This window comes from Monodelphis domestica, chromosome 1 (assembly GCF_027887165.1).
Source record: "Monodelphis domestica isolate mMonDom1 chromosome 1, mMonDom1.pri, whole genome shotgun sequence".
In the NCBI taxonomy this organism is placed as follows: domain Eukaryota; kingdom Metazoa; phylum Chordata; class Mammalia; order Didelphimorphia; family Didelphidae; genus Monodelphis; species Monodelphis domestica.
The window spans coordinates 281,587,701-281,610,348 of NC_077227.1; the positions used below are offsets into that span (position 1 = coordinate 281,587,701).

The window sequence follows — 22,648 nt, forward strand, 5'->3', positions numbered from 1 at the left end:
TATAAAATGTTTGAACATACCGCCTACTGTGAATATTTATAAATTATATGTAAATGGACATTATTGTATAAAATATATAAAAATAGGTATTTAATAGTAAGCTAATGATGAATTATTTGAGTCAATAGGCAGCCGCTGGATTTTAATGGGAAGAAGCCCCCCCACTTCAGCAAGATAACTTGGATAACTTTATAGAAGACAGATTGGTAGGGAAAATTGAGGCAAGGAAGACCATTTAGAAGGCTAGTGCAATAGTTCAAGTTTGGGGGCCGCTAGGTTGGCAAGGGAAACAAATGGGAGAGATGTTTATGGATAGAGGGATACATTTGGGGTGAAAGAGTGAGAAGTTTTGAGTAATGAACTTGGAAGACTAAAAGTTCTGGTGGTATCCTTGTCAGTATTAGAGAAGTCTGGAAGGTTTTTGGAGAAAAGATGACATAAGATCTGTGATTTGTTGCAACTCATGATGCTCCATCCAAAGAAGATGGGACTTTTCAGTTCTGGATCAAAGAGGAGCACCTGTTACAGCCACAAGGTGGTCTAGAGAGGTCAAGAGAAGCATATGGTGTGATGGTGAGGGAGACTTCTCCAAAGAGTGTCTGCATAAATATGGGTGCTCAGGTAGCAATATAACTTTTCTGAATCTAAAATCCTGACTCAGAACAATGAATAGGCCCTGGCACAATGGAGGGAAGGAGCAGACAAGTACTAGTGGGGAAATAGGATTAAGTGTTTTCGTGTTATACTCAACTCTCATGAATGGCTCTCATGGGAAGGGTTAAGATGTAACCCTTCTTCCCACCCTCCAACTGGTTAATCATGAACCCCTGGGAGTCAGGCAACAACCCTCCCCCTCCCGTCTTCAGAGCCCATCACCCTAGTATGCCAACAAGTGAATCTGATGGCTGTCATGCCAGGGAGATCAGTCCTAAATGAGACTCTGACTATGGAGTGTTAAAGAGATCATCTGGCTAAACCTTCTCATTGGCCAGAAGAGGAATTGGGGATAAAAGAAACGATAAGAAATTCAAGTCCTATTTGAGTACATAAGAACAAAACCAGCATCGCAGTCAAACGTTTCTTGAAAAAAAACTTGGGGTTTATTGATTTCTAAACTGCAAACAGTCGTTACAAAAAGATTTTTCTTTAAATAAACTCACACAAAGGAAAAAGAAATAGAAAGCATCGGTAGTGAACAGTAACAGGAAAGAAGTAATTACATTCATCTTTGTGTATGTATGTATGTGTGTTTGAGTTCTGTTTACACTAATATTGGAAAACTCCAAACCTGGAATACTGAACCACAAATCTGTGCTCGGAATGTCTTGAGTAGCACGTGGGAAGTCCAAGGGTTTTGTTTTTTGTTGTTGTTTTTCCCTTTTAGAAGCTATACAAAAAAAAGTTGTTTTCCTTCTTTACTGTATATTTTTTACCACAACTTTTACATACATTCTAAGTCCTAGCTGTGTAAGGTCTAGAAAGAAAGAAACTCAATTTGCAGTCCAACACAAGGGGGGAATTTCTAAAATAAATAATCCAACAGTTTTTTGCATTTTTTTAAATTAATTTTTCATTTTTTTTAAAATAAAATAACCAAAAAGTGTAGTTACAAAAAAATGTCATTGTAGTATAATATATTAAACTGTGGGAAAAAAAGGAAAAAAAGACATTTCACAATCTTAAGATTAATATGGAAGAATCATAATTTAAACATAAAAGAATATATTCTATGGATTTGTCATCCCGATAAATATGAACAAAATTAACAAAAAAAAGCATAGTTTGGCAATAAATACGTTTTTTGATAAGTTAAATAAGCTTTTTTTTATATTGTGTGCAGTGACAAGCAAAATTTTTGCTCTCCAATTTCTGAAAGTTATACAGTTAAAAATCCAGAAAAAAAAAGCATGGCGTGAGTGCTATAACAATAGTCCTAACGTACTTAATGTACTCTAGAGCAAAAACCATTATAGCTACTTCTACTGGAAATTGTTTTACACAGAAATTGTATATGGAATGAATACCATTCACCACTCACCCCCTTATACTTTCTCCTTTTTTTTCTTTTTATAGATGTCACATGTATACTGGGGAACTTTTTAGCACCAAAATCAAAAGTCTTTCATGGTCCACCTAGCATTCCCTTCCTCCCTCCCCACTTTAAAAAAAAATCTGTTTTAAAAAAATCATGAAAGTCCCACTTATGTCACAAATCTTTGTCCATTCTCAGCCTTCCTTCCTGCTGACCTGCATAGACCTAGGCAAGATTAGTCAACAAGGGGAATAGGAGGATGGGTAGGGAAAGGGTTCAGATACACTGCCAGCTCTCTATACACAGCAGAGGCCTGGTGGGAATTGTCCCAAGGGGAGAGGGAGAGAGAGGAGGGGGATGGGGAAAAGGGGGGCTGAAAGAGAGAAGGTCCAGTTTCTCCTGGCCAGTGGAGGGAGCTGCTGATTCCAATGATCCTGTTCCACTCCCTAAACCCTCCCTCCCTCCACTCACCCCCTTCTCCCCCATCATCTCTGAAGGGCAGAGTTAAGAAGGCCCACTGGTGCCCTCTGCAGCTAGAGAGGTAATGTAGTCACAGTGGAAAAAAAAAAGCTAAGTTTAAAGGCACTAAGTTGTTTTTGTAAACTGTTAACTGCTTTTTGCTTTTGTGATTTGGCACTTAAGGCTTAAGCCAGAGAGAAAGGCAACTACCAACCATTGGGACTTTTGTCTTTTATGTAAAGTGGGGTAGAAAATTGATGGGGAATTGGGGGAAGGAGGAAGTTCAAGCTAGAGAAGGCTACAGACAAATGGACTTGTCGTTATATTAGGTGGGACAAAAAGGGGCGAGGAGTGGGGGGTATTCCAAGGCTAGGGGAAAAGGGGTTGAGCTTAATCTTGTTAATGTAGAGGTTGTAGGGAAAAATCGATGAGGGTAAAGGAATTTGGGCAAGGGGAGAGGGACTGGGGGAGGGGAATAGGAAGGGGGAAAAACCCTCCCTGCCCTGGTTAGTCATCTGAGATGGAAAGTCTGCTGAAGATGGGGAGGCGCCTCGAGTTGTCCAAAGTGGGGGAGTCTGAACCACTGTGGCTACTGCTGGAACTGCTCAGGTAGCCCTCCTGGTCCGAGAGGGAGTCCTGAGGGCTGGGGGGAGAGTCAAACATGTGAGGGGATTCTGACATGGGCCGGAAGAGGAAGGTGGTCGGGGAGCCACCTCCAGGGACCCCCATGCTGGGGGCAAAGAGGCTGGCCAGCTCCTGGCTGGAATAGGCAAAGGGGTTGTTGGCGCCGTCGGGCAAGGTGGGTGAGCCCAGGAGGTCATCAGCGCTCAGAATGGGAGGCGGGGTGATGGAAGTGGGACTGTCCAGCAGCCCCGTGGTAGCAGCGGTGGCGGCACTGGGGAAGCCAGAGAAACTGAAGCTGTGGTGGAGGCGGGGGCGGTCGGCAGAGGGGTCCCGGCCCCCAGCCAAGGCCCTGCGCTCCTCCGCATTGTGGATGAAGTGGCATCGGGGGCCGTAGGGGCAGAAGCCAATGGTGTGGAAGGTACGGCACAGCTCCGTTTTGTACTTGGGGTGGCGGGTGAGGCTTCTCAGCTCGTGGATGCCGTGGGCAAACTGGCACTTGTCTCCGTACTTGCAGGCGCCATTCTCCTCGAAGGGACGGCATAACTCTGTCTTGTAGCGGCTGGAGTTGACCTGGCCTCCCCCTGGCTGTTTCTGAGGAGGCAGGAGCCGCTCACCCCCCTCGGAAAAGGAGCGGTCCCTGAAGCGGCTGTCCCTGGAACTGAGGGCCTGGGATGGCTCCCCTGCCTTCAGGCTGCTCAGGAGCTGGTTCTGGTGGAACTTGGAGCTGGGCAAGGTGACCGAGTGCCTCCGGGGAAAGCCCCCACCTGCCGGGGTGCCCACGGCTTTCCTGTCCAGCAGGCAGCCCCCTGGGCTGGAGGGGCTGTAGTTGAGCATCTTGTTATTCTGGATGGGAGAAGAGGGAAAAGAGAGAGAGGGAGAAAAAGGAGAAGAAATGAGATGACAGAGAGGGCACAACCGACCCCAAACTCCCCAGGCAAGCTCCAGCTCAGCACCTTTTTCCTTCCCCCTCCTTAGCACAGGTACCCAACCATCAGTTCCTCAGAGCATCTCAAGGATTTGCTCGGGGCAAAGGCACTTCTCAGATCTCCAAGTTTCTGGGCAATCCTCACCTGAGGCCACAAGCCTCAATCAACAACCAATCAACCAACTATTTATTAAGTGCAGGGGACCGAGTACAAAGAATGAAATTATTCCTACTGGCAAAAATAATTCTCATTCTCATTCTCTGTGTGTGTGTGTGTGTCTCTCCTCCTCTCTCTCTCACACACACATACACCCCATAACCACAACTCTAGCCTGGGTTCCCTGCCACACCCACTGCCACTAAAGCAGCGCCCACACACACACACACACACACACACAACTGTCTCCCTATTTCACCAAAATGCAACCTGTTTGGCACCCTTGCTCTACTTGAAGTCTTTCCAAAAGAAACAGAGATTTCTCCAGTGTCCCCCTAAAAGTCTTGGGGGCAGCAGGCATTCCATTCTCTTCTTTTCACCCTTCATCAGTCTTTGCCGCCAGCTCTTTCCTTCCTATCACTTGGCCTTCCAAGCGCCCTCAATTTCTTCCCTTCAAATCACTCTTCCCAGTTAAATCAGAGCTCTCGACACCATCAGCTCTATTTCTACGTGAATAACAATTTCCCACCTAAGTTTTCTGAAGTTATAGGATCCAAATTGTCTCCCTCCGCGCTCCCCGGGGCTGGCAAGCCATTCAATCTGGGTTCTGCATGTATTATCACGCAAAACATATAGCTCTCTTTTTCTATTGAATAGCTGGGTGGCAAAATGCTCAGGGGTAAAGAAGGGAGGGGGGTGTCTAGGGAAATAAACTCATTGATAATCTGTAGGCACATGCTCTTTTCCTGAATATCTTCTATCATAGTTTTACATCACCACCCCTTCCTCTGCCCACCCCCAATCCTGTGAGGATTCCATTGCAATTAGTCTTTTGGCTGCATGCAAAAACAGGGCAGGATAAGGGCACCAGTGTTTAATCTTTAGAGGAAAGCTGCAGATGGGAGGAAAAAAAGGCAAAAAAAGAAGCCTCAATCTCAAGTCTCACCCCCACCCCCACCCTTCTCTGTCTCCTGGGGGTAAACCACAGCCAAGCTTCTGCCCCCCAAGATCCACCCTCTTTCCGACACACCAGTTGAAAAATTTACCCAAAATCTGGAAGAGGAAGGAAAGGGGGGGGGGGAGGCCTAAGGCTCTCAGCACCATGTGGGTGTCACAGCGCAAATTCAACATTTGCCCCTTCAGATCGGGCTGCGAGGAATAAAGTCGAGCCCCAACTGCACAAGCAACCCGGCCAAGGCGATTACAGCTTAAGAGTTGGGCTTCCAACAATGGGGCTCATTTAGAAAGGGAGGGGGGAGGGGAGAGAAAGGGGGTGTGCTGGGGGGGGGCGACAATCACATCAAAGAAGGATTGAGGAGAAAAGTTCCCAGGTGGCTAAAGGCGACACCGATGTAGAGCAAGCGAGGGAAAAGAGTTGCTTGGGAAAACTTATTCTATTTGCCTGTGTGTGTTTTCAACTCCTAGTGATTCCCTGCACTTCTAGCTCCAGTCATGGGAGCAGCAACCAACAGCAGGAGTAAATTGGGAAAAGTTACAGCAAACAAGACCAGACGTGTTTAAAATGTAGTCAAAACACTTTAGCAATTAAAAGTGGCTGAGCAACTTCACCCTTTCAAATGGGGGTGGGGAGAGACTTAAAGAAAGAAAACTTAAAACACGTCAGCCAATTGCTACATACACTTTCCCACAATATTCCCAACTTCAAACATCATCTTGCTAACGCACTCTGCTAAAACAACCTCAACTTCTAGAAACTAAAAGAAAGATGTCTAAAGGTCCCGTCCAAACTGGACTTTGGGAGGCGTCTATAAACTTCTTAAAAGGCACACACACATCTGTCACGATGCCCCCCGAATTTCAGAAATCAGTTTTTGGGATGCAACATTCAAACAGGTTTCAGGGTTTGAAAATCTCTCTGGCTCCCAATCCCTAAAAGTCACTGCACCTACATACACTCCTTCCTGCCCAACTTTCCCCCCACCCCACAGTAAAAAGTGCAAGATTTAACCAAATGAAAAGTTTGCAAAGTTGTGGAGTTTCAATTAGAACTGCAAGGGCATTCAGCCTAGACTTACCGTGAACACAAAAACTCCTCTGCAAATTTCGTTTTGCAATATCCTTTCGGATCCAATCTAAACCATCTTTCCCACCACCAAACCCACCCGCCCAAGGCTATCCCCCAACTCCCAAAGGATCAGACTCTCTTGAGGGAAAACAATCCAAACTAAACCAATTCTTATGTTTTACAAGGTAAAATTGAAAATAAGGTAATCCCTAGGCTGACAAGAATTATAAATCAGATAAAGATACTTGGAGGGGTTCAGGGGAAAGCGAAGGAAGAAGGGGGGAAAACAGAGGCGCGGAAGTGTACTTTGAACTTCTAGTGAAACGATTGCAGAGAAAAAGTTTCTAAAAGTCTCTGACCATATGCAGAGAAAAGTAACCCGACAATTGCAAGATTCCCGCCCACCCCTTCAAAACTGGTCTGCTTTAATAAAAAAAAAATACTCTAATTTTTCCTGAACTTTTAACAACAACCAAAAGAAAGCAAAAGAAAGATCTACAAACTCTTAAGTAGAAGACGAAGGGTAATAATGGGGCGGGGAAAAAAAATCTTGCCTTTCTATACCTCCTCCCACTTTCTAGGAGCTAAAGGTTTTGTTTTTAAGCAAAAGTTTAAATTAAAAAAAAAATAAGCTTTGACCCAGTTTACCTTGCATAAAACTTCACTCAAGTCGAAGATGGTTGCAGACACCAGAGCTGTGGTCATCTTCGAAGTTCAAATAGGGGGAGGGGGATAAAATATATATATATATTTTAAAAAAGAATCACAGTGTTGGTAAGGCACAGCCTCCAGTTTCTCTGGGTTGTGGAGTTCTCTCACTCCCAGTTCTAACCACCCCTCCGCTTTCAGACTCTCCCAGGCTGCTGAGCTTTTAAGGCCCAATTTATAGTTTCAAGATTTGCTAGCTGGGGAAGGGAGGAGCTTTAAACTCATTTAAATGAGGAAGAGGAGGAAAAAAAAAAGTTGATTGACAACGAGGTTGAATCAGCCATGCGGTCAAACGCAGGGGAAAGAGAAGAAAAAAAACTTTCAAAAGAAAGAATGGGGAGGGGAGAAAAGGAAAGAAACACACACACACACACACACACACACACACACACACACACACACACACACACACACACACACACACTTAAACCGTACAACTTTTTTTTTAAGAGGAAAAGTTTAGAGTTCACTCCCTTTGCCTCTTGTGCGTTTTAAACGCACCTTGAGTTAAAAGGGGGAGGGGTGGGGGGAGGATGGAGAAATGGACAAGTTTTTTTTTTCTCTTTTGTCAAGCCTCTGAATGTGATCCGTGACATCACATTTATTCCACCCACTTTTTTTTTTCTTCTTTTCTGGAAGGCAGTATCAACTTTCTCTTTTTTGCTGAGATCTGAATCGGGTCTATTTGCTTGAAGGTTCTACACTTTTAAAAAATCTTTTTTTTTTAATTGGGTCTTATTTTAAAACCTGAAAAGTTCTTGTGGTCCTTCATACTTTGCTCCTTTCTTTCCTCTTTAGTGTCTTCCTTCCCCTTTTGGTAAAAAAAGTAGAGAGACGATTTTTAAAGTTTAGAAGCTTCCAAGAGCTTTTTAGTCTTTTTAGAGAAAGAGCCATGGGGTGGGAGTAGGGGGGCGATAGAAACCCAAGCAAGTTTTTTTTTTTTAATTAGGTCTCATTTTAAAAACCTAAAAAATTCTCACTTTGCCCCCTTCCCCTTTAGTCTTCCTCCCCTTTTTGATAAAAAGTAGAAAATGTGTAAAGTTTAGACAACTTCAAGGATTTTTTAGTCTTCTTAGAGGCAGGGTCATGGGGTGCACTAGGGTGCGGTGAATAAGAACCCAGGCAAGTTTTTCTTTTTTCCACCTCTTGGGAATTATTGTGCTGCGGCTGGGGCCCCAATGAACGGCAGGATTCTCCTCCACATGCCTCTACACTCCAGCCGCCAGGTTTTACGGGATGCCTTTCTTGCTTGGGGAGTTTGCAAGAAAAAAAACGACCACCCCTCTAGGTCTTTTGCCTCTAGCAACTATATATTTTTTTCTTCTTCTTTCTCCCCCCCCCCTTTAACGGATTGGGAATAATTTCTCTCACGTTCTCCACATTCCTCTCTACGCCCCCCCCCCATAATTCTAAATCCTTCACTAAATCTTCCTTTGCTGACCCCCGAACTTCCAAACTGCTCCATTCCAAATCTTCCCCCTTTTCCCTCTTAGTCTATCCTCCCACCCCACCCCACCCCACCAAAACCCTCGGACCTGGGAATAAAGAGTTCTCTTTTTGAAAAACAAAACAAAACAAAACAAAAAAACGAGTTTGGAAAAAGGAGAGGGAGAGCACTCCCGGCCTTGTCCATCCACTGTTCTAGAGACCCTCTCCCTGCCCCCACTCAGCCCAATAGAATGTAACAGATGGCTTTTCGGTCCCTTCAAGGCTTGAATTCACTCTGGGTGTTTTCTTCTCCTCTGTTTTGGCGGGACGGATGGGGAGAAGAGGAAGAGCGTGGGGCTCTCAGGCTGAAACTTGTTCTTTTTAAAGTTAAAAAAAAATCCATTCATCTAATGTTTTCTATCCCCCCCAGGGCTTAGCACAGTGTTTGGCACACATAGTAGGCATTTGCTAGTTGACTGACTGATGGGTTATTTTCCGCCCTCTCACCCCCACCCCCATCAAGTTTTGGAGTGGAAGATAGAGACCGAAACAACCGACTCTGGGGTGTTTTTCTTCTCCGTTTCCATGAGCCCTTTGCCATCTTGTTACAGTAAAACCCTTCAACACGGCTTCGATGTTTATTCCACAACACTTTTAACTGCTCAATCTTATTATGAAACCCAGTATGTGTTTGTGTGTGTGCCTAAGTGCATTTTCCATTGCGATGTAATTAGGTCACCCTATTATGAGCATGTTTTTCGTAGGAAAGGCAGAATAGAACTTATTCCCCCCCCCTTTAATGCACATTTTTTTAAAGGTTCTATATTCTATTTTAAAAGCCCCAAACCAGCAACCTAAGCAGATACTAAGCAACTTTTAAAATTCGGCTTTAGAAATAAAATCATCCACAACTTTAAAGCTTTTAAAGGTGGGTAAACTGTACATAAATGTGAAGTTATGCTCCCACTATGGACAAACTTTGTGTCTATAAATGTACGTCTTTAACACAGCTGTCTGCGTTGCCCCCCACCCAGTACAACTGTCTTCTGTTGATTTACCTCCCCCTCTTTTTTCCAAATTTTTATTTAAATTTGGCAAGTTCCAGGAAGGGAAATAACTCACATCCACATTAATTTAAATCATTATGCTTCGTTTTCTTTTCTTTTTTTTTTTAGGGGTTTTGCTTATTCCTAAACTATGTCTTCCTTTAATTCTAGAAGGTAGGGGGTGAAGGGGGAGAGTTTCTAAAGTCTGGGGGTTAAGAATAAGTTTTTATTTCATAAAGTTACTTGGTGATGAAGTAATGAGTTCCAGATTTCAATACACAAAGTAGGTTGCACATTAAGACCACGAGGTTTGTATGACTCCTGATGTGAGGCTATTTCAGATTGAACCCATCCAGGCTGAGCCCTCCTCCTCCTCCTCCTCCCCTCTCAGAAACACACGTACTTAACTCCGCAGGACCGGCCCTCACCTCCAGTGGGATGTAGGACACAGCTGATGGAGACGGGAAATGAGGGGGGGGGAGCCAAGAGGATGAGGGGGGGACTAAAGAATTGGGGGAGGGGAGGGCAAGAAGGGTGAGCGAGTGAAGAAGGGGGTGTAGCGGGGGAGGGGAAAGAAAATGATGAAAATAGGAGAAGCAAGAAGAGATCACATTCTAAACAAATGGCCCCTGTTCCCACTTCCTTTTCCATGCATTTCAACCCTCAAACTTGGGCTTTAAAATTCTCCTCTTGGCTGCTGCCACATTTTCCTCTTCTGGTTCTCAAGACCAGCCAAAATAATCAAACGAAAAGACGCCCACAGACTCTTATCCAATCCAGATTTTTTTTTAAGTTTTTTAAACGCTATTCTTCGAATTTCTTTAAACTTTCTCAATATGAGTGGTAAATCAATTCCCTTCCTCTACTCGCTCCCCACTCCCGTTTTCTCCCCTTCAAACCTTCAACTCAAGGATCCTCCCCCCCCCCTTCTTCGGTTCTCCCCCGGCCCTCCTCCCTACCCCCACTTTGGCCCAGGCCAGTAGCCGGAGCCGAAAGCAGCCCCCAGCATGTGGCTCTCTCTGCAGTTGTTTACCGGCTAGGCAGCCCGGGTTTGTTCCCAGCTCTGGGAGCTACTCTCTATAATTAAACCTTCTTTAATTGTTGGGTTGGAAACGTCATTTCAGGGACTTTCCAAGGGTTACAGAGTCCAGGAGGGAAGCAAACTCGTGTTAACCATTTGCTAACCTGGTCCTCCCAGCTCCCACGGCAGTATACGGGCTCACAAGGGGCCATCCGTGGGGGGCAGATAAAAAGGAGGGGTTTAAGACCCTCTGAGAGGGAGGGAGGGATGAAATTTAACCTCAACCAGGTCCAGATCCGGGAGATCAACTGGTGCAGGTCACACCATCCCCTCCCCTCTCCTCCCCTCCCCTCCCGTCCTCCACTTTAACGTGCGTTGGGAGGGTGCTTTTTTTTTTTTAACTCTTTACTTTCTTCCTCCGCCCATAGACTGAGCAAATCACTCCAATCCCTTGCACTGCCGTTTTTGACCGGGAGGTGTCCCGCCTGGCAACCGATTCACACACAGCAAGGAGTAACTTTCAGATTAAGAAGCCTGAACTTCAGAGACTTTGAAAAATCATTCTTCTGCCCTAAAACTGGTCTAAAAACGTGAGCGTCAAGTTATTTTTCAGTTTGGGCTTGTTCGGTTTTGTTTTTGCATGGATCTTGATGCTACCAGGAAAAGAAGTCAGTCATGGCTCGTTAAAAAAAAAAAAAAAGCAAAATTACTCACTTGCATAAATGGGGTCAGGGACCTCAGGGGAAGCGGACGGTTCCTGCAGAGAGAAGCAGAGAGCCGCCAGGCCTCGGCTATGCAGTCTGTGGTGGAAGCTGGAAGCACGTGATCAAGTGGGTGGCTGTATTTAAGAGTGAGGCAAGTCAGGGTACCCGCCAGAGAGGGGGACCTGCACTGCCTTCTTCCTCCTGCACCTTGGTGTTCAACTCTTCTCAAGTGCCCACCCACAGAACCATCTTCTCTGTCTGGCAACAGAAGGGATGTATCCAACTAAAAAAAAAAAAACAAGTGGGGGGAGGCTGTCAAGCCATTATGAAAATTCCAGATTGATCAATAAAAGAAAGTTTGGGGGACTTTACAAAGGGGTTCTTCAACAGAAACTTCCTTTAAAGTCAGGTCTTCTTGGTGCATTCAAATTAAATGTAAATGAAGCTATCAGTGGCCAGGATTCCATCTATTGGGTCAGACAGGGAACCCAATATTAAATTTTGGAAGCGATGAATGGAGAGTATGACAGCCATTCCGAGACTACCAGAAGAGCTCACATAGTTTAAAGCAGGAGTGGTTCCAGAGAAGGAGTTGGCATCTCTCCTTCCCTTGCTGGGTCACATAGAGGAGAAGTTATTCTAAATGAAGTTAAAATTGAATCTCGACCTTGGGGTGCTTTCCATTGTCTTCTATGCTGGGAAGCGGACCAAGAATTGACTGTCTGTACATCATGTAAGTGTTTAGTGAATTTGAATTTTTAATCCAGCATCACAGAACACTGAAAGCAAGAAAATGCATTGCAGGCACATACCAACTTTAACTCAGGCAATCCCCCTTCCCCTCCCCCCCCCCCTTAAACCCTTATATTCTGGCTTAGAACCAATATCGTGTTTGGTTTCCAAGGCAGAAGAGCTATAAGGGCTGGACAATGGTGATTAAGTGGCTTGCCCAGGGTCAGATTTAAACAAGGATCTCCTATCCTTAGGGCTGGCTCTCAGTCCACAGAGCCATCTAGCTGCCCTTTCATCACATGAAATTCTTTTTTTTTTTTTAATCCTCACCTTCTGTCTTAGAATCAATACTGTGTATTGGTTCCAAGGCAGAAGAGTGGGAAGGGCTAGGCAATGGGGGTTAAGTGACTTGCCCAGGGTCACACACCTAGGAATTGTCTGAGGCCAGATTTGACCAATTTTTACTTTCATAGCTTTTTTTTAACTTTCATAGTTCAGAAAACAGATAAATTCGTTGTCTTTTGTATGAAAAAAAAAGGTAATCCTTGATATTGTTTGAGGATTGGATCTATCTTTTTACTGAGCTTCCCCCTTCATGCAATTGTTAAAGGATTTTAGGAAGCATAAATTTTTAGCAAACCACCTATGGGCTATTTCCAAGCATTTTTTTTTTAAGTTAGGCTTTATTGTCAGGAGTTGGAACAGAAAGGACAAAAGTTGGGGGGCAACTGAGTAGCTCAGTGGATTGAGAACCAGGCCTAGAGATGGGAGGTTCTAGGTTCAAATTTGACCTCAGACACTTCCTAGCTGTGTGACCCTGGGCAAGTCACTTAACCCCCAGTGACTAGTCTTTACCACTCCTCTGCCTTGGAACCAATTCACAGTACTGATTCTAAGATCGAAGGTAAAGGTTTAAAAAAAATGGGGGTGGGGGGAAAGGCAATCATTGAATTCATGTAACTGAGGCACCACCAAGATCTCAGGGAAGCCTTGGCTGCCACTTGCCTTTCTATGAGTGGAGGCTTCTCAGAGGAGCCCAAGTCTGGGGCAAGGACAGCTAGGCCAGGACAGATGACCCTGTCCCCAGATAATACCCACTATAGGAGAGAGAAGAGGTACAGACAGTGTCTTAGTCCTTTTTCCCTCAGGATTCTAGGGATAAGAATCATTCCTGAGCCCCTTTCAACATTCCCACCTCAGATTACCAGCCCACCTTTTTTTGTTTGTTCGTTTGTTTTTATTTTTGTTTGTTTGTTTGTTAACCCTTACCTTCCCTCTTGGAGTCAATACTGTGTATTGGCTCCAAGGCAGAAGAGTGGTAAGGGCTAGGCAGTGGGGGTCAAGTGACTTGCCCAGGGTCACACATGCGTTTTTTTTTTTTAAGCTTTTAGAAAGGAGCATTTACTAATACGGTGAGAATAATTGGTACAAAAACATTCTAGCCACAAGATCCCATAGAATCCAAGGAAGAGTGGGCTCCGAATTTTCTGTCAGACTCCAAGAGGGTGCTAGCTGTTGTTTCTCAGGACATTTACCCTCAGTGTCTCTCTGGCCTCCTAAGGCAGAAGCTGCCATCCACCACCGCAGGGAACATGGCTCTAAACATCCATGGAGAAATACAAAGGCCTCAGGTAGAGGAGGAGGAGAGAGAGAGAATTCACTCATCTCTTGCTTCCCTCTGGTGTATGTAAAGTCTTTCCACCAATCTCAGTACACTTTCTTTTCTGATTTCAGCTAGACAGGCTTTGCTCCCTCTAAATTTAGTTCTAATTTATCTTGTATATGTATGTGCTATCCTGTATGTATCTTTTATTTACATGTAATCTCTCCCACTAGACAGTGAGCTTCTTGAGGTCAGGGACTAGGTTTTGTTGTTTGGTTTGGGTTTTTTTTTTTAATTTATTTGTTTTGTTTTTCTTGCCTCTCTTTGAATTCACAGTACAATATGCCTACCATATGGTGGGCGTTTAAAGTTTTTTGATTTGACTTAAAGACTTACTTGTACCTAGTTCATACCTTTGACTCAATAAAGGTTTGAATCAATAAAAATTATATTTAATAAAGGCATCTAGAACATAGTCACATTGACCTTTAATTGGCTGATTTTGTAACTCAAAGAAACATTCTTGCAAGATAAAGGTCTCAGAGTGCAGAGAAGAGGTGTCAAATATATAACCTAACACCCCAGAGAATGGTAGAACTAACTTGAAATATAAGGGGTAAATATTTAGCAAATTAAATAAAAATACAATAGAACATTGCAATATATGTTTTCTTAAGTCAATATGTGGCAACAAAGAGTCTTATGTATGGTTTGGTGGCCCTATTTTTTTTAACCATTAGTTTACATCTTACAATCAATACTAAATATTGGTTCTAAGCTATAAAGACTAGACAATGGGGGTTAAGTGACTTGGCCAGGGTCACACAACTAGGAAGTATCTGAGGTCAAATTTGAACCCAAGACTCCGTCTCCTGGCTCTCAATCCACTGAGCCACCTAGCTGCCGCCACCCTATTTTTTTCTAATGGAGTTTGACACCACTGGTATAGGGTATTTTGTTATATCATTTGGGCTTGGTTAAATAGTATTCTTTTCTTCCAATTTGAAGACCTTTTGATTAGATTTTCAAACACATTCTTACCATTCCTCATTAGATGGGCTCTATCCCTGACCATGAATTTTTTATTCCTACATTTTAAGTTATAGTCCAGAAATCCAGATTCCATTCTCCAATGCCAACTTCTTACCCTGTGGTTCACTTTACTGAATCTTTTGCCCCTGATGAATAGCAATGATGAAAATATCACCTGTGCCCCAAAGGTTCCTGTTTCTTGGCCAAATTTTGTTTCCACACAATTCATCAGAAGTGAGTAGTAGTCATATGTTCCAAAAAAATCTTGGAAGACTGTTGGGTACCTCTTGGAAAAGTGCCCTAGGAGGACAGAAAAACTTCCTGTTATCAGGTCAGCAAATAGCTGACTCAATATCCCTTCAGTAGGGTATCACCAGTCTTTTCTTCCTGTGATCTCTCCTTGGACAGCTCCTTCATTTCCTTGTTATCCTTGAAGGATGAGCAGCTCTTTCTTTCTCAGAATATCCAGATCTTCTAAAAACAGCCTTCAATATTGTTTCATCTTTAAACTTGTTTTTGTTTTATTTTTCAGATCACAGTTAGTGGCCGGTCTTCCTTTTTTGTTTCCTACTTTTTACACAGAAGTGTATTTTTTAAAGAAACACTTCAGTAAGACTAGGAAAGCCCTGGTCAGACAGCTACTAGAATATGAGTTCAGTTCTAAGTGTCACATTTGAGGAAAGACATTGAAAAAATTATTAACATTCAAAGAAGGACAACTAGGAGAAGGTCCTCTAGACTATACCACATAAGGATCAGATGAAGGAAATCGGGATGTTGAACCTGAAAGAGGAAGAATCCTTAGAGAAGACAGAATATCTGTCTTTAAGTAACTGAAGGGTTATCATGTAAAAAAGGGATTAGATTTATTCTACTTGGTCCCAGAGGATATTGCTAGGAACAAAAGGTAAGAATTGCAAAGAGAGAAAGGGAGCAAACATTATTAAGAGTTTAGATGCCAGACATGTGTTAAGCACTTTGTAGAGATAATCTCATTTGATTCTCTAAGGAACTCTGTGAAATGGGTGCTGTTATCATTCTCATTTTACAGTACAGGAAATTGAGGAAGACAGAAGTTAAGTGACTTGTGCAGGGTCACACAGCAAGTGTCTGGGATAGAATTTAAACTCAGGTCTCCTTAAGTGTAAGCCTATTCACTTCACCACCTGATTGCAAAAACATTCTACTTTGATGTAAGGAGGAAAAAAAAACTCCAAAACGTTCTAAATATTTATAGTTATCTAAAAGTAATAGACTAGGGGCAGCTATGGATAGAGTGCCCAGTATCAGGAAGACCTATGTGGCTCTGGACAAGTCACTCACACGAGTTAGCCTAGCCCTTGCCCTTCTGTTTTAAGAGTTGTTAATAAGACAGAAAATTAAGATTTAAAATAAAATAAAAACAGTTTTAGGTTGTCCCAGAAGACAGTGGATTCTCCCTCAAGGAAGAAAGCAAAGTGAAATTAACCATTTTGGCCAGTCATGATGTAAAGAGAATTGCTGTTTTGGTTCAAGTTGGACCAGGTAGTATCTGAGGTCCTTTCCAAATCTGATTTTGGGGATTTCTTCTTTCATCCCTCTAAGGTGTACAGAAGGAAGTAATAATCATTTGAAAATATTTTGGTTTTTTAAAAAGAACCTACTCTTAAGCAAGCTAAGGAGCTATCTATATTGGGTACCACAGGAATAATGAAATGTGAAAAAGGCCCCTCCCCTTATAGTTACTTTATTGTTGTTTAGTTATTTTTTCAGTCCTTTCTGGCTCTTCATAACTTCATTTGGGGTTTTCTCTGCAAAGATAATGGAGTGGTTTGCCATTTCCTTTTCCACCTTATTTTACAGGTGAGGAACTGAGGCAAATGGAGTTAAGTGACTTGCCCAAAGTCAAGCAACTAGAAAGTGTCTGAGGCCAGATTTGAAAAGAGGAAGATGAGTCTTCCTGACTCCAGGTCTGGTACACTATTGGGCCACCTTCTTGCCCTGTTGATTATTTTCCTAATTAAAAAAAATTATTTTGCTAATTAAAAAAAATTAGGCAGAGAAAAATTAGAATAAGTCTTCCCAACTCTAGGTCAGGCACACTACTGGGAAACCTTCTTGCCTTATTATTTTCTTAATTAAAATAAACACATTATTTTACCAATTTTTTAAAAATTAGGCAGATAAAAATTAGAATAATAATATCTATTCATGTGATTCATGAGGTTTTTTCTAACAAGAGTCCCATGGAGTGCACACATATTGTTTTCCTCCTTTTAGAGACAAAGGAAGTTGAATGTCAGTTGTGAAAATGACCTCAAAAAAGTCATGCTATCTGAGCATTTACCCTCTAGGCCAATGTCCTAAAACTGCCCAATGGAGATGCCTCAATCATAGAGATCTTAGAGATCAGCTAGTGCAGCCCCCTCATTCATACAGATAAAGAACTGAAGCTTAAGGAATTGGAAAAGGCATATCCACAGTCTTGGCACTGTTTTCTAGTAATACAAAGCTATAACTAGGGTGGGACATGTTGGGCTTTGCCCTGGAGCATCAAATTTAGAGGATATTGACAGCACTTGCAGTTCTTCATAATAGCAAGAATAATTCATTAAAAATTTTCATTAAGAATTCATTAAAAACCATTCATAAAAAAAATTAAAAAAAAATAAAGGATGTACTGGATTGAGCTTCTCTCCCACCCCATCCTGTTCCCCAACCCTATTCCCCAACTAGGGGCTTCCCCATGGTGTATTGGGGTCTTTGTCTCCCTCTGCTGGCCCAAACTGGGAGCACCTTTTGTGCTGCTTGCCTCAAGTGCAAAAATTCCTAGTTATGGCTCTCTTACTCACCAATCCTGTTCTGATTCCATACAGAGTCTATAACCCCTGAGTGGCCCAAGTCTATATATTCTTTCTCTTTTTTTTAAACCCTTACTTTCTGTCTTAGAATCAATATAGAGAGGTAAGGGAGTAAGCCAGCAAGCCACTGGGGTCAAGTAATTTGCCCAGAGCCACGCCGCTAGGAAGTGTCTGAGGTCAGATTTGCACCCAGATCCTCCACAATCCAGGGAGTCTGGGTTGAAATCTGACCTCAGACACTTAGTTGTTATATCCAAGTATTATTGTTGTTTAGTCATTTTTTAATCCTTTCTGACTTCATTTGGGGTTTTCTCTGCAAATATAATGGAATGGTTTGCCATTTCCCTTATTTTACAGGTGAGGCACAGATCAGAGAGGAAGGGGTAAAGGAGGGAGAAAAGGCAAGGATGATGGGGGTTGTAAACCTGGATGGCAAAGAGGACAGAAACAGGGGAATCTGAGGGAGAATCCTGATAGGGGAGGAGATCAGAAGTTCCATTTTAGGTCTTTAACAACCATTTGACCCCTGGAATTTAAGGGACCTGGGCTGGAGAGGTAGATTTGGAGGGTCATTAAACTTATGGAAACCATTTAGAACAGAGGGGTTAAGCACAATGTAATGTGGAGCTGGCAGGTAGGTGTTCAGTGGATGGAGAGCCAGACCTGGAGATGGGAGGTCCTGAGTACAAATCTGACCTCAGACACTTCCCAGCTGGGTGACCCCTGGATAAATCACTTAATCTTAGCCCTTATCCCTCATCTGTCATGGAACCGATTCTAACTTGGAAGGTAAAGGTTGGAGGGGGGGAAGGTCATGGGGACAGATTTAACAAGATTAAAATAAAATATAGATAACATTACATTTTAAAACTAAGTGGCCCATACGGATCCTTATGTACAGATGAGTTTTAAGTTTGGCACCTCTGGTTAAGATCACCAAAGGACAGAGAAGAGAGAAGAGGGCCCAGGATAGAATCTTGGGGAACATTCACATTTATAGGAGAGGTGATCAATTATGAACTTGCAAAGGAAGAGATCCATTAGGAAGAAATCATTTGGGTAAGGAGAAGAGCCAGTAATTCAGTATCATAGGAGTCAAGGATGGACAGAAGAGGAGAAATGGGGAAGGTCTAGAGGAAGATTTCTTGGACAGATTTCACTTGAATGGGAAACATTTTTTTTCATCTTGATTTTTACTCACCTAACTGAAATTTAGCATTATGAATGAAAGCAATAAACATTACTCTGAGAAGCAGAGCCACAGTCTTCATCAGGCTGGGTCTATAACATGCAAAAATGTTCTAGAACTCCTGGACTAGAGACTAAGACAAGCCTATGCAACATTATGCTTTTGACTCCAAATAAGAGCCATCTTCAACTTATTCTATTTCCATATATTTCTTTGTCAGACTCTGGTGTGGAGCACTAATCATATTTTCCTCCTCCTACCATGATATTGAATGACTTAAGTGTCTGAGCTAACGCATAAAATTGTATTTCACCCATATTTGTGGGAAGGACAAAGAAGGAGAAGGAGAAAGGATCGGCCAACTGGTAAGGTCCTGAGAACATGGAGGCGTCCGCCCCCAGGAAGCTGAGGGTAAGGGAGAGTCCATTTTAGTAAAAGGTAGAGGCTCCATAGGCACTGTTAAACTATGTAGAATAGAATAGAACGTGTAATCGAATATAATGTAATATAGCAATAATATATAATGATTTGTTATAATGATATATCATGTGATATGGTATATAATATAATATGATGTGGTATGATATAATGTAATCTAATATAACCTAACACAATATAATAATATATAATGTTATAAAGATATACTATATATGATATAATGTGTAACATATATTATATTATATTATATTATATTATATTATATTATATTATATTATATTATATTATATTATATTATATTATATTATATTATATTATATTATATTATATGGTATGATATAATGTAATCTAATATAATCTAAGACAATATAATAACATATAATGTTATAATTATATACTATATGATATAATATGTAGCATATAATATATTATATGGTATGGTATGATATATTGTAATCTAATATAATCTAAGACAATATAATAAAATAATATACAATGTTATAATTATATATGATATATTATAATGTTTTATATATTATAATATAATATATAATATATTATAATATATCATATATAATTATAACATATTATTTTATTATTATTTTATATTAATTATATTTTATATTATTATATTATATTATATATTATTATATAATATATAATATATTATATATATAATAAATAACATAATATAATGTTACACATTATATTATGTTATATATTATATATTATATATTATAATATATCATATATAATTATAACATTGTATTATAACATTATATTATACTATATTATATCTTATATTATAATATAATGTTATAATGATATATAATAATATATGGCATGATATATAGTATGTGGTGTGATATATAACATAACATCATACATCATATCATATAACATCATATAATGTAACACAATATAATATAATGTTATAGCATAACATAACAACAGATTCTGGGACTTGATCATTAAAGGGTTTGTTGGGGTTTTTAAACCCTGACTTTCTGTCTTAGAATTGATGCCAAGTATCTTCTTTTTACTTACTTATATCTTGTTTTTTAAACCCTTACCTTCTGTCTTGGACCCAACACTATATATTGGTTCGAAAGCAGAAGAGCAGTAAGAGGTAAGCAGTTGGGGTGAAGTGACTTGTCCAGGGTCACACAGCTAGTAAGTATCTGAGGCCAAATTTGAACTCTGATCTCCCCACCTCCAGGCCTAGCGCTCTTACCTAGTGAGCCACCTGTTACAGTTTTACTTAGAGTGGCCCTCTGTGTGATACATTATAGAGAATTTTGGATCCAAGTGATCTTTTATCCTTAGGTCTATAGTGGAGGCACTCTAGGGCAGCGAGGGGGCACAGTGAATAGAGGACTCACTCTCCTGAGTTCAAGTCTGTCCCCGCCGCTTACTGGCTGGGTGACCCTGGGGCACATCACTTCACCCTGTTTGCCTCAGTTCCTTCATCTGTCAAATGAGCCTGCAAAGGACATGGCAAACCCCTCTAGTATCTCTGCAGAGAAAAACCCCAAACGGGGTCCTGAAACACAGACAGGACTGCATAAAGAGGCGCTCTGTTTGGAGTTAGATCGGCTCTGGTCTTCTGTTTTTAGAAATACTCATGCCAACGGACGGGTAGAGAGCCGTGTAAGGATGCCGCCTCCCAGGCTCTGTGAGGTAGGTGCGCTGCCCAAGGGGGAAGATTCCTCCTCAGCATCCGGATTCTCCTATTTCCCAGATCTGTAGGCCAAAGGGGATTCTACTGGCACTGCTCATCGCCCAGGGCAATTGTGAGGAAAACCATTCATCTACACACATGTCTATACACACGTGTGCAGATGCATGTGTGTATAGACACATCTAGGGCATGGTTGGGGTATCATACATATGTGTAGTATATGCACGTGCTATATATATGTGTACAAATATACAGTGCGTTATAAAATATATGTATAGATATGCAAATATGTACACATACAGATGTATAAAATATATGCATGCATACCCATGTATCTATAAATGTATGTATAAAGTACATACAACTGTGCATATATACACATGTGTGTGAGCACATGTATCTATATGCGAATGTATTTCTAAATATGCATGCGCGCATGTATAGATATGTATGCAAATAGGTGTGTATGCAATGCGTGAGTGTGTATATACACATGTGCATACAAATGCATGTGTATGTACAAATATATGTATACAAATAATGTGGATACAATTTATATAGAAATGTGTGCATACAAATATGTATGCATACACGTATTGTATATGTGTGTAAATACATACATATATGATATAATGTTCTATATAAGCATACACACCATGCCAGTTTATATACACATGTGTACAGGTAATATACATATATACCATGTAAGCATATACCTACAGATACATATGTAAATACATACATTTAAATTTGTGTGTAAATATATGTATGCATACACACGTGTATACACATTTAGATATGTATACAGGTGTCTATATGTGTCTGTATACACATGTCTGCATACAAATACATGGGCATTTGTATACAGATGTATGTACATGCATGTCTACGGATATAAACATGCACAAAATCCCTGCATGCACACATGGATGTATACAATCTATGCACATAATTATATGTATGTACACATGTGCAGGTGTATATATACCATGTGTGTATTATATATATAAATAAATTTAAGCCATTATTACTTTATTTTTCATAATAAAACATCAGACCAACAGCACAGGCTCTGTTGAGCATATACAGGCAAAAAAAAAAAGCAGACTTTTTAAAATGTAAAAAATTAAAACACAACTAGGCAGGACTGAGCGCTTTAAAGTCTCCTCGCTATTCCAGTTGGGCGTCTCCCCAGGCCATCCGATGCCAAAGAATTCCCTAAGGAAGAAAGGATGGTCCCTGTGGAGCAATAAGCCTCTTACATCACCACGCATTCCGTTCCCCAAGGGAATGTGGCCGAGAGCTCTGTGCAGACCCCCCCCCCCCCCTCTGCGCTTGCTCTCTGGGCCCTCAGACGGGCGGGGTTGCTCGCCTAAATTTGTTTCATCCCGTTATAGAAACAGAAGAGGGGGGCGGGGGGGGCGGGAGAGGAAAACCTGCGTGCGCAGCAGCCCCTGCCCTGTGGTATTAATATCCGCGGGGTCAGGGCTCTCTGTGGGCTCATCTGACCCCTCCCCTCGGGGATGGCGGGGCGGAATGGGGTACACACGGCGGACCTGTGGCTTCTTCCCACCTTTGTCCATCCCCGTACCCCGGTGCAGTGTGTGGAAGTCCAGCCCGTCCCTGCCCAGCATCTCCCCACACACAAGCAGCCTCCACGGGACTCGGCTAGCTCCAGCTCCTAGCAGGACTTGCTCTATGTGGGTGATTTTTTTCCCCTTCCTGTTTTCTTCCTTTCTGGCCTGGGTGTGTAGGGAAGGGAAAAGGAGGCTTTTGTTCAGGCACCCCCTTCCACGCTGTGTGACGGGCTGGACCTTTGTCATGGGTGCCTCCAGCCCCCTCCCCTCCCTCCCGCCCGGCAAACCGCCCCTTAGAATGAATATTTGACAGGACGACAAGCATAAAAAAGTCACGGGCTCTCTAACCCCATCTCCTTCCTCTTCAGCTTGTGAACAGGCTGAGTCACATCCTTGGGTGCTCCCCACACCTGGCAGATCACTTCC

At 42.0% G+C, this 22,648-nt stretch overlaps 1 protein-coding gene across 2 annotated transcripts; it reads right to left on the bottom strand.

The window, feature by feature from the left end:
- Positions 1-1,077: 1,077 nt before the first annotated feature.
- On the bottom strand, positions 1,078-14,741 carry ZFP36L1 (ZFP36 ring finger protein like 1). Of its 2 annotated transcripts, XM_056810943.1 has the most exons (3): positions 14,673-14,741; positions 11,141-11,413; positions 1,078-3,958 (listed from the first exon to the last, which is right to left on the bottom strand). In XM_056810943.1, the coding sequence occupies exons 1-3, from the start codon at positions 14,724-14,726 to the stop codon at positions 2,999-3,001; spliced, it is 1,287 nt and encodes a 428-aa protein (XP_056666921.1). In that variant the 5' UTR covers positions 14,727-14,741; the 3' UTR covers positions 1,078-2,998. The 2 variants fall into 2 exon arrangements, with proteins under 2 accessions (XP_056666921.1, XP_056666922.1); XM_056810944.1 differs by lacking the exons at positions 11,141-11,413; positions 14,673-14,741 and adding an exon at positions 6,872-7,394.
- Between the last annotated feature and the right edge of the window lie 7,907 nt (positions 14,742-22,648).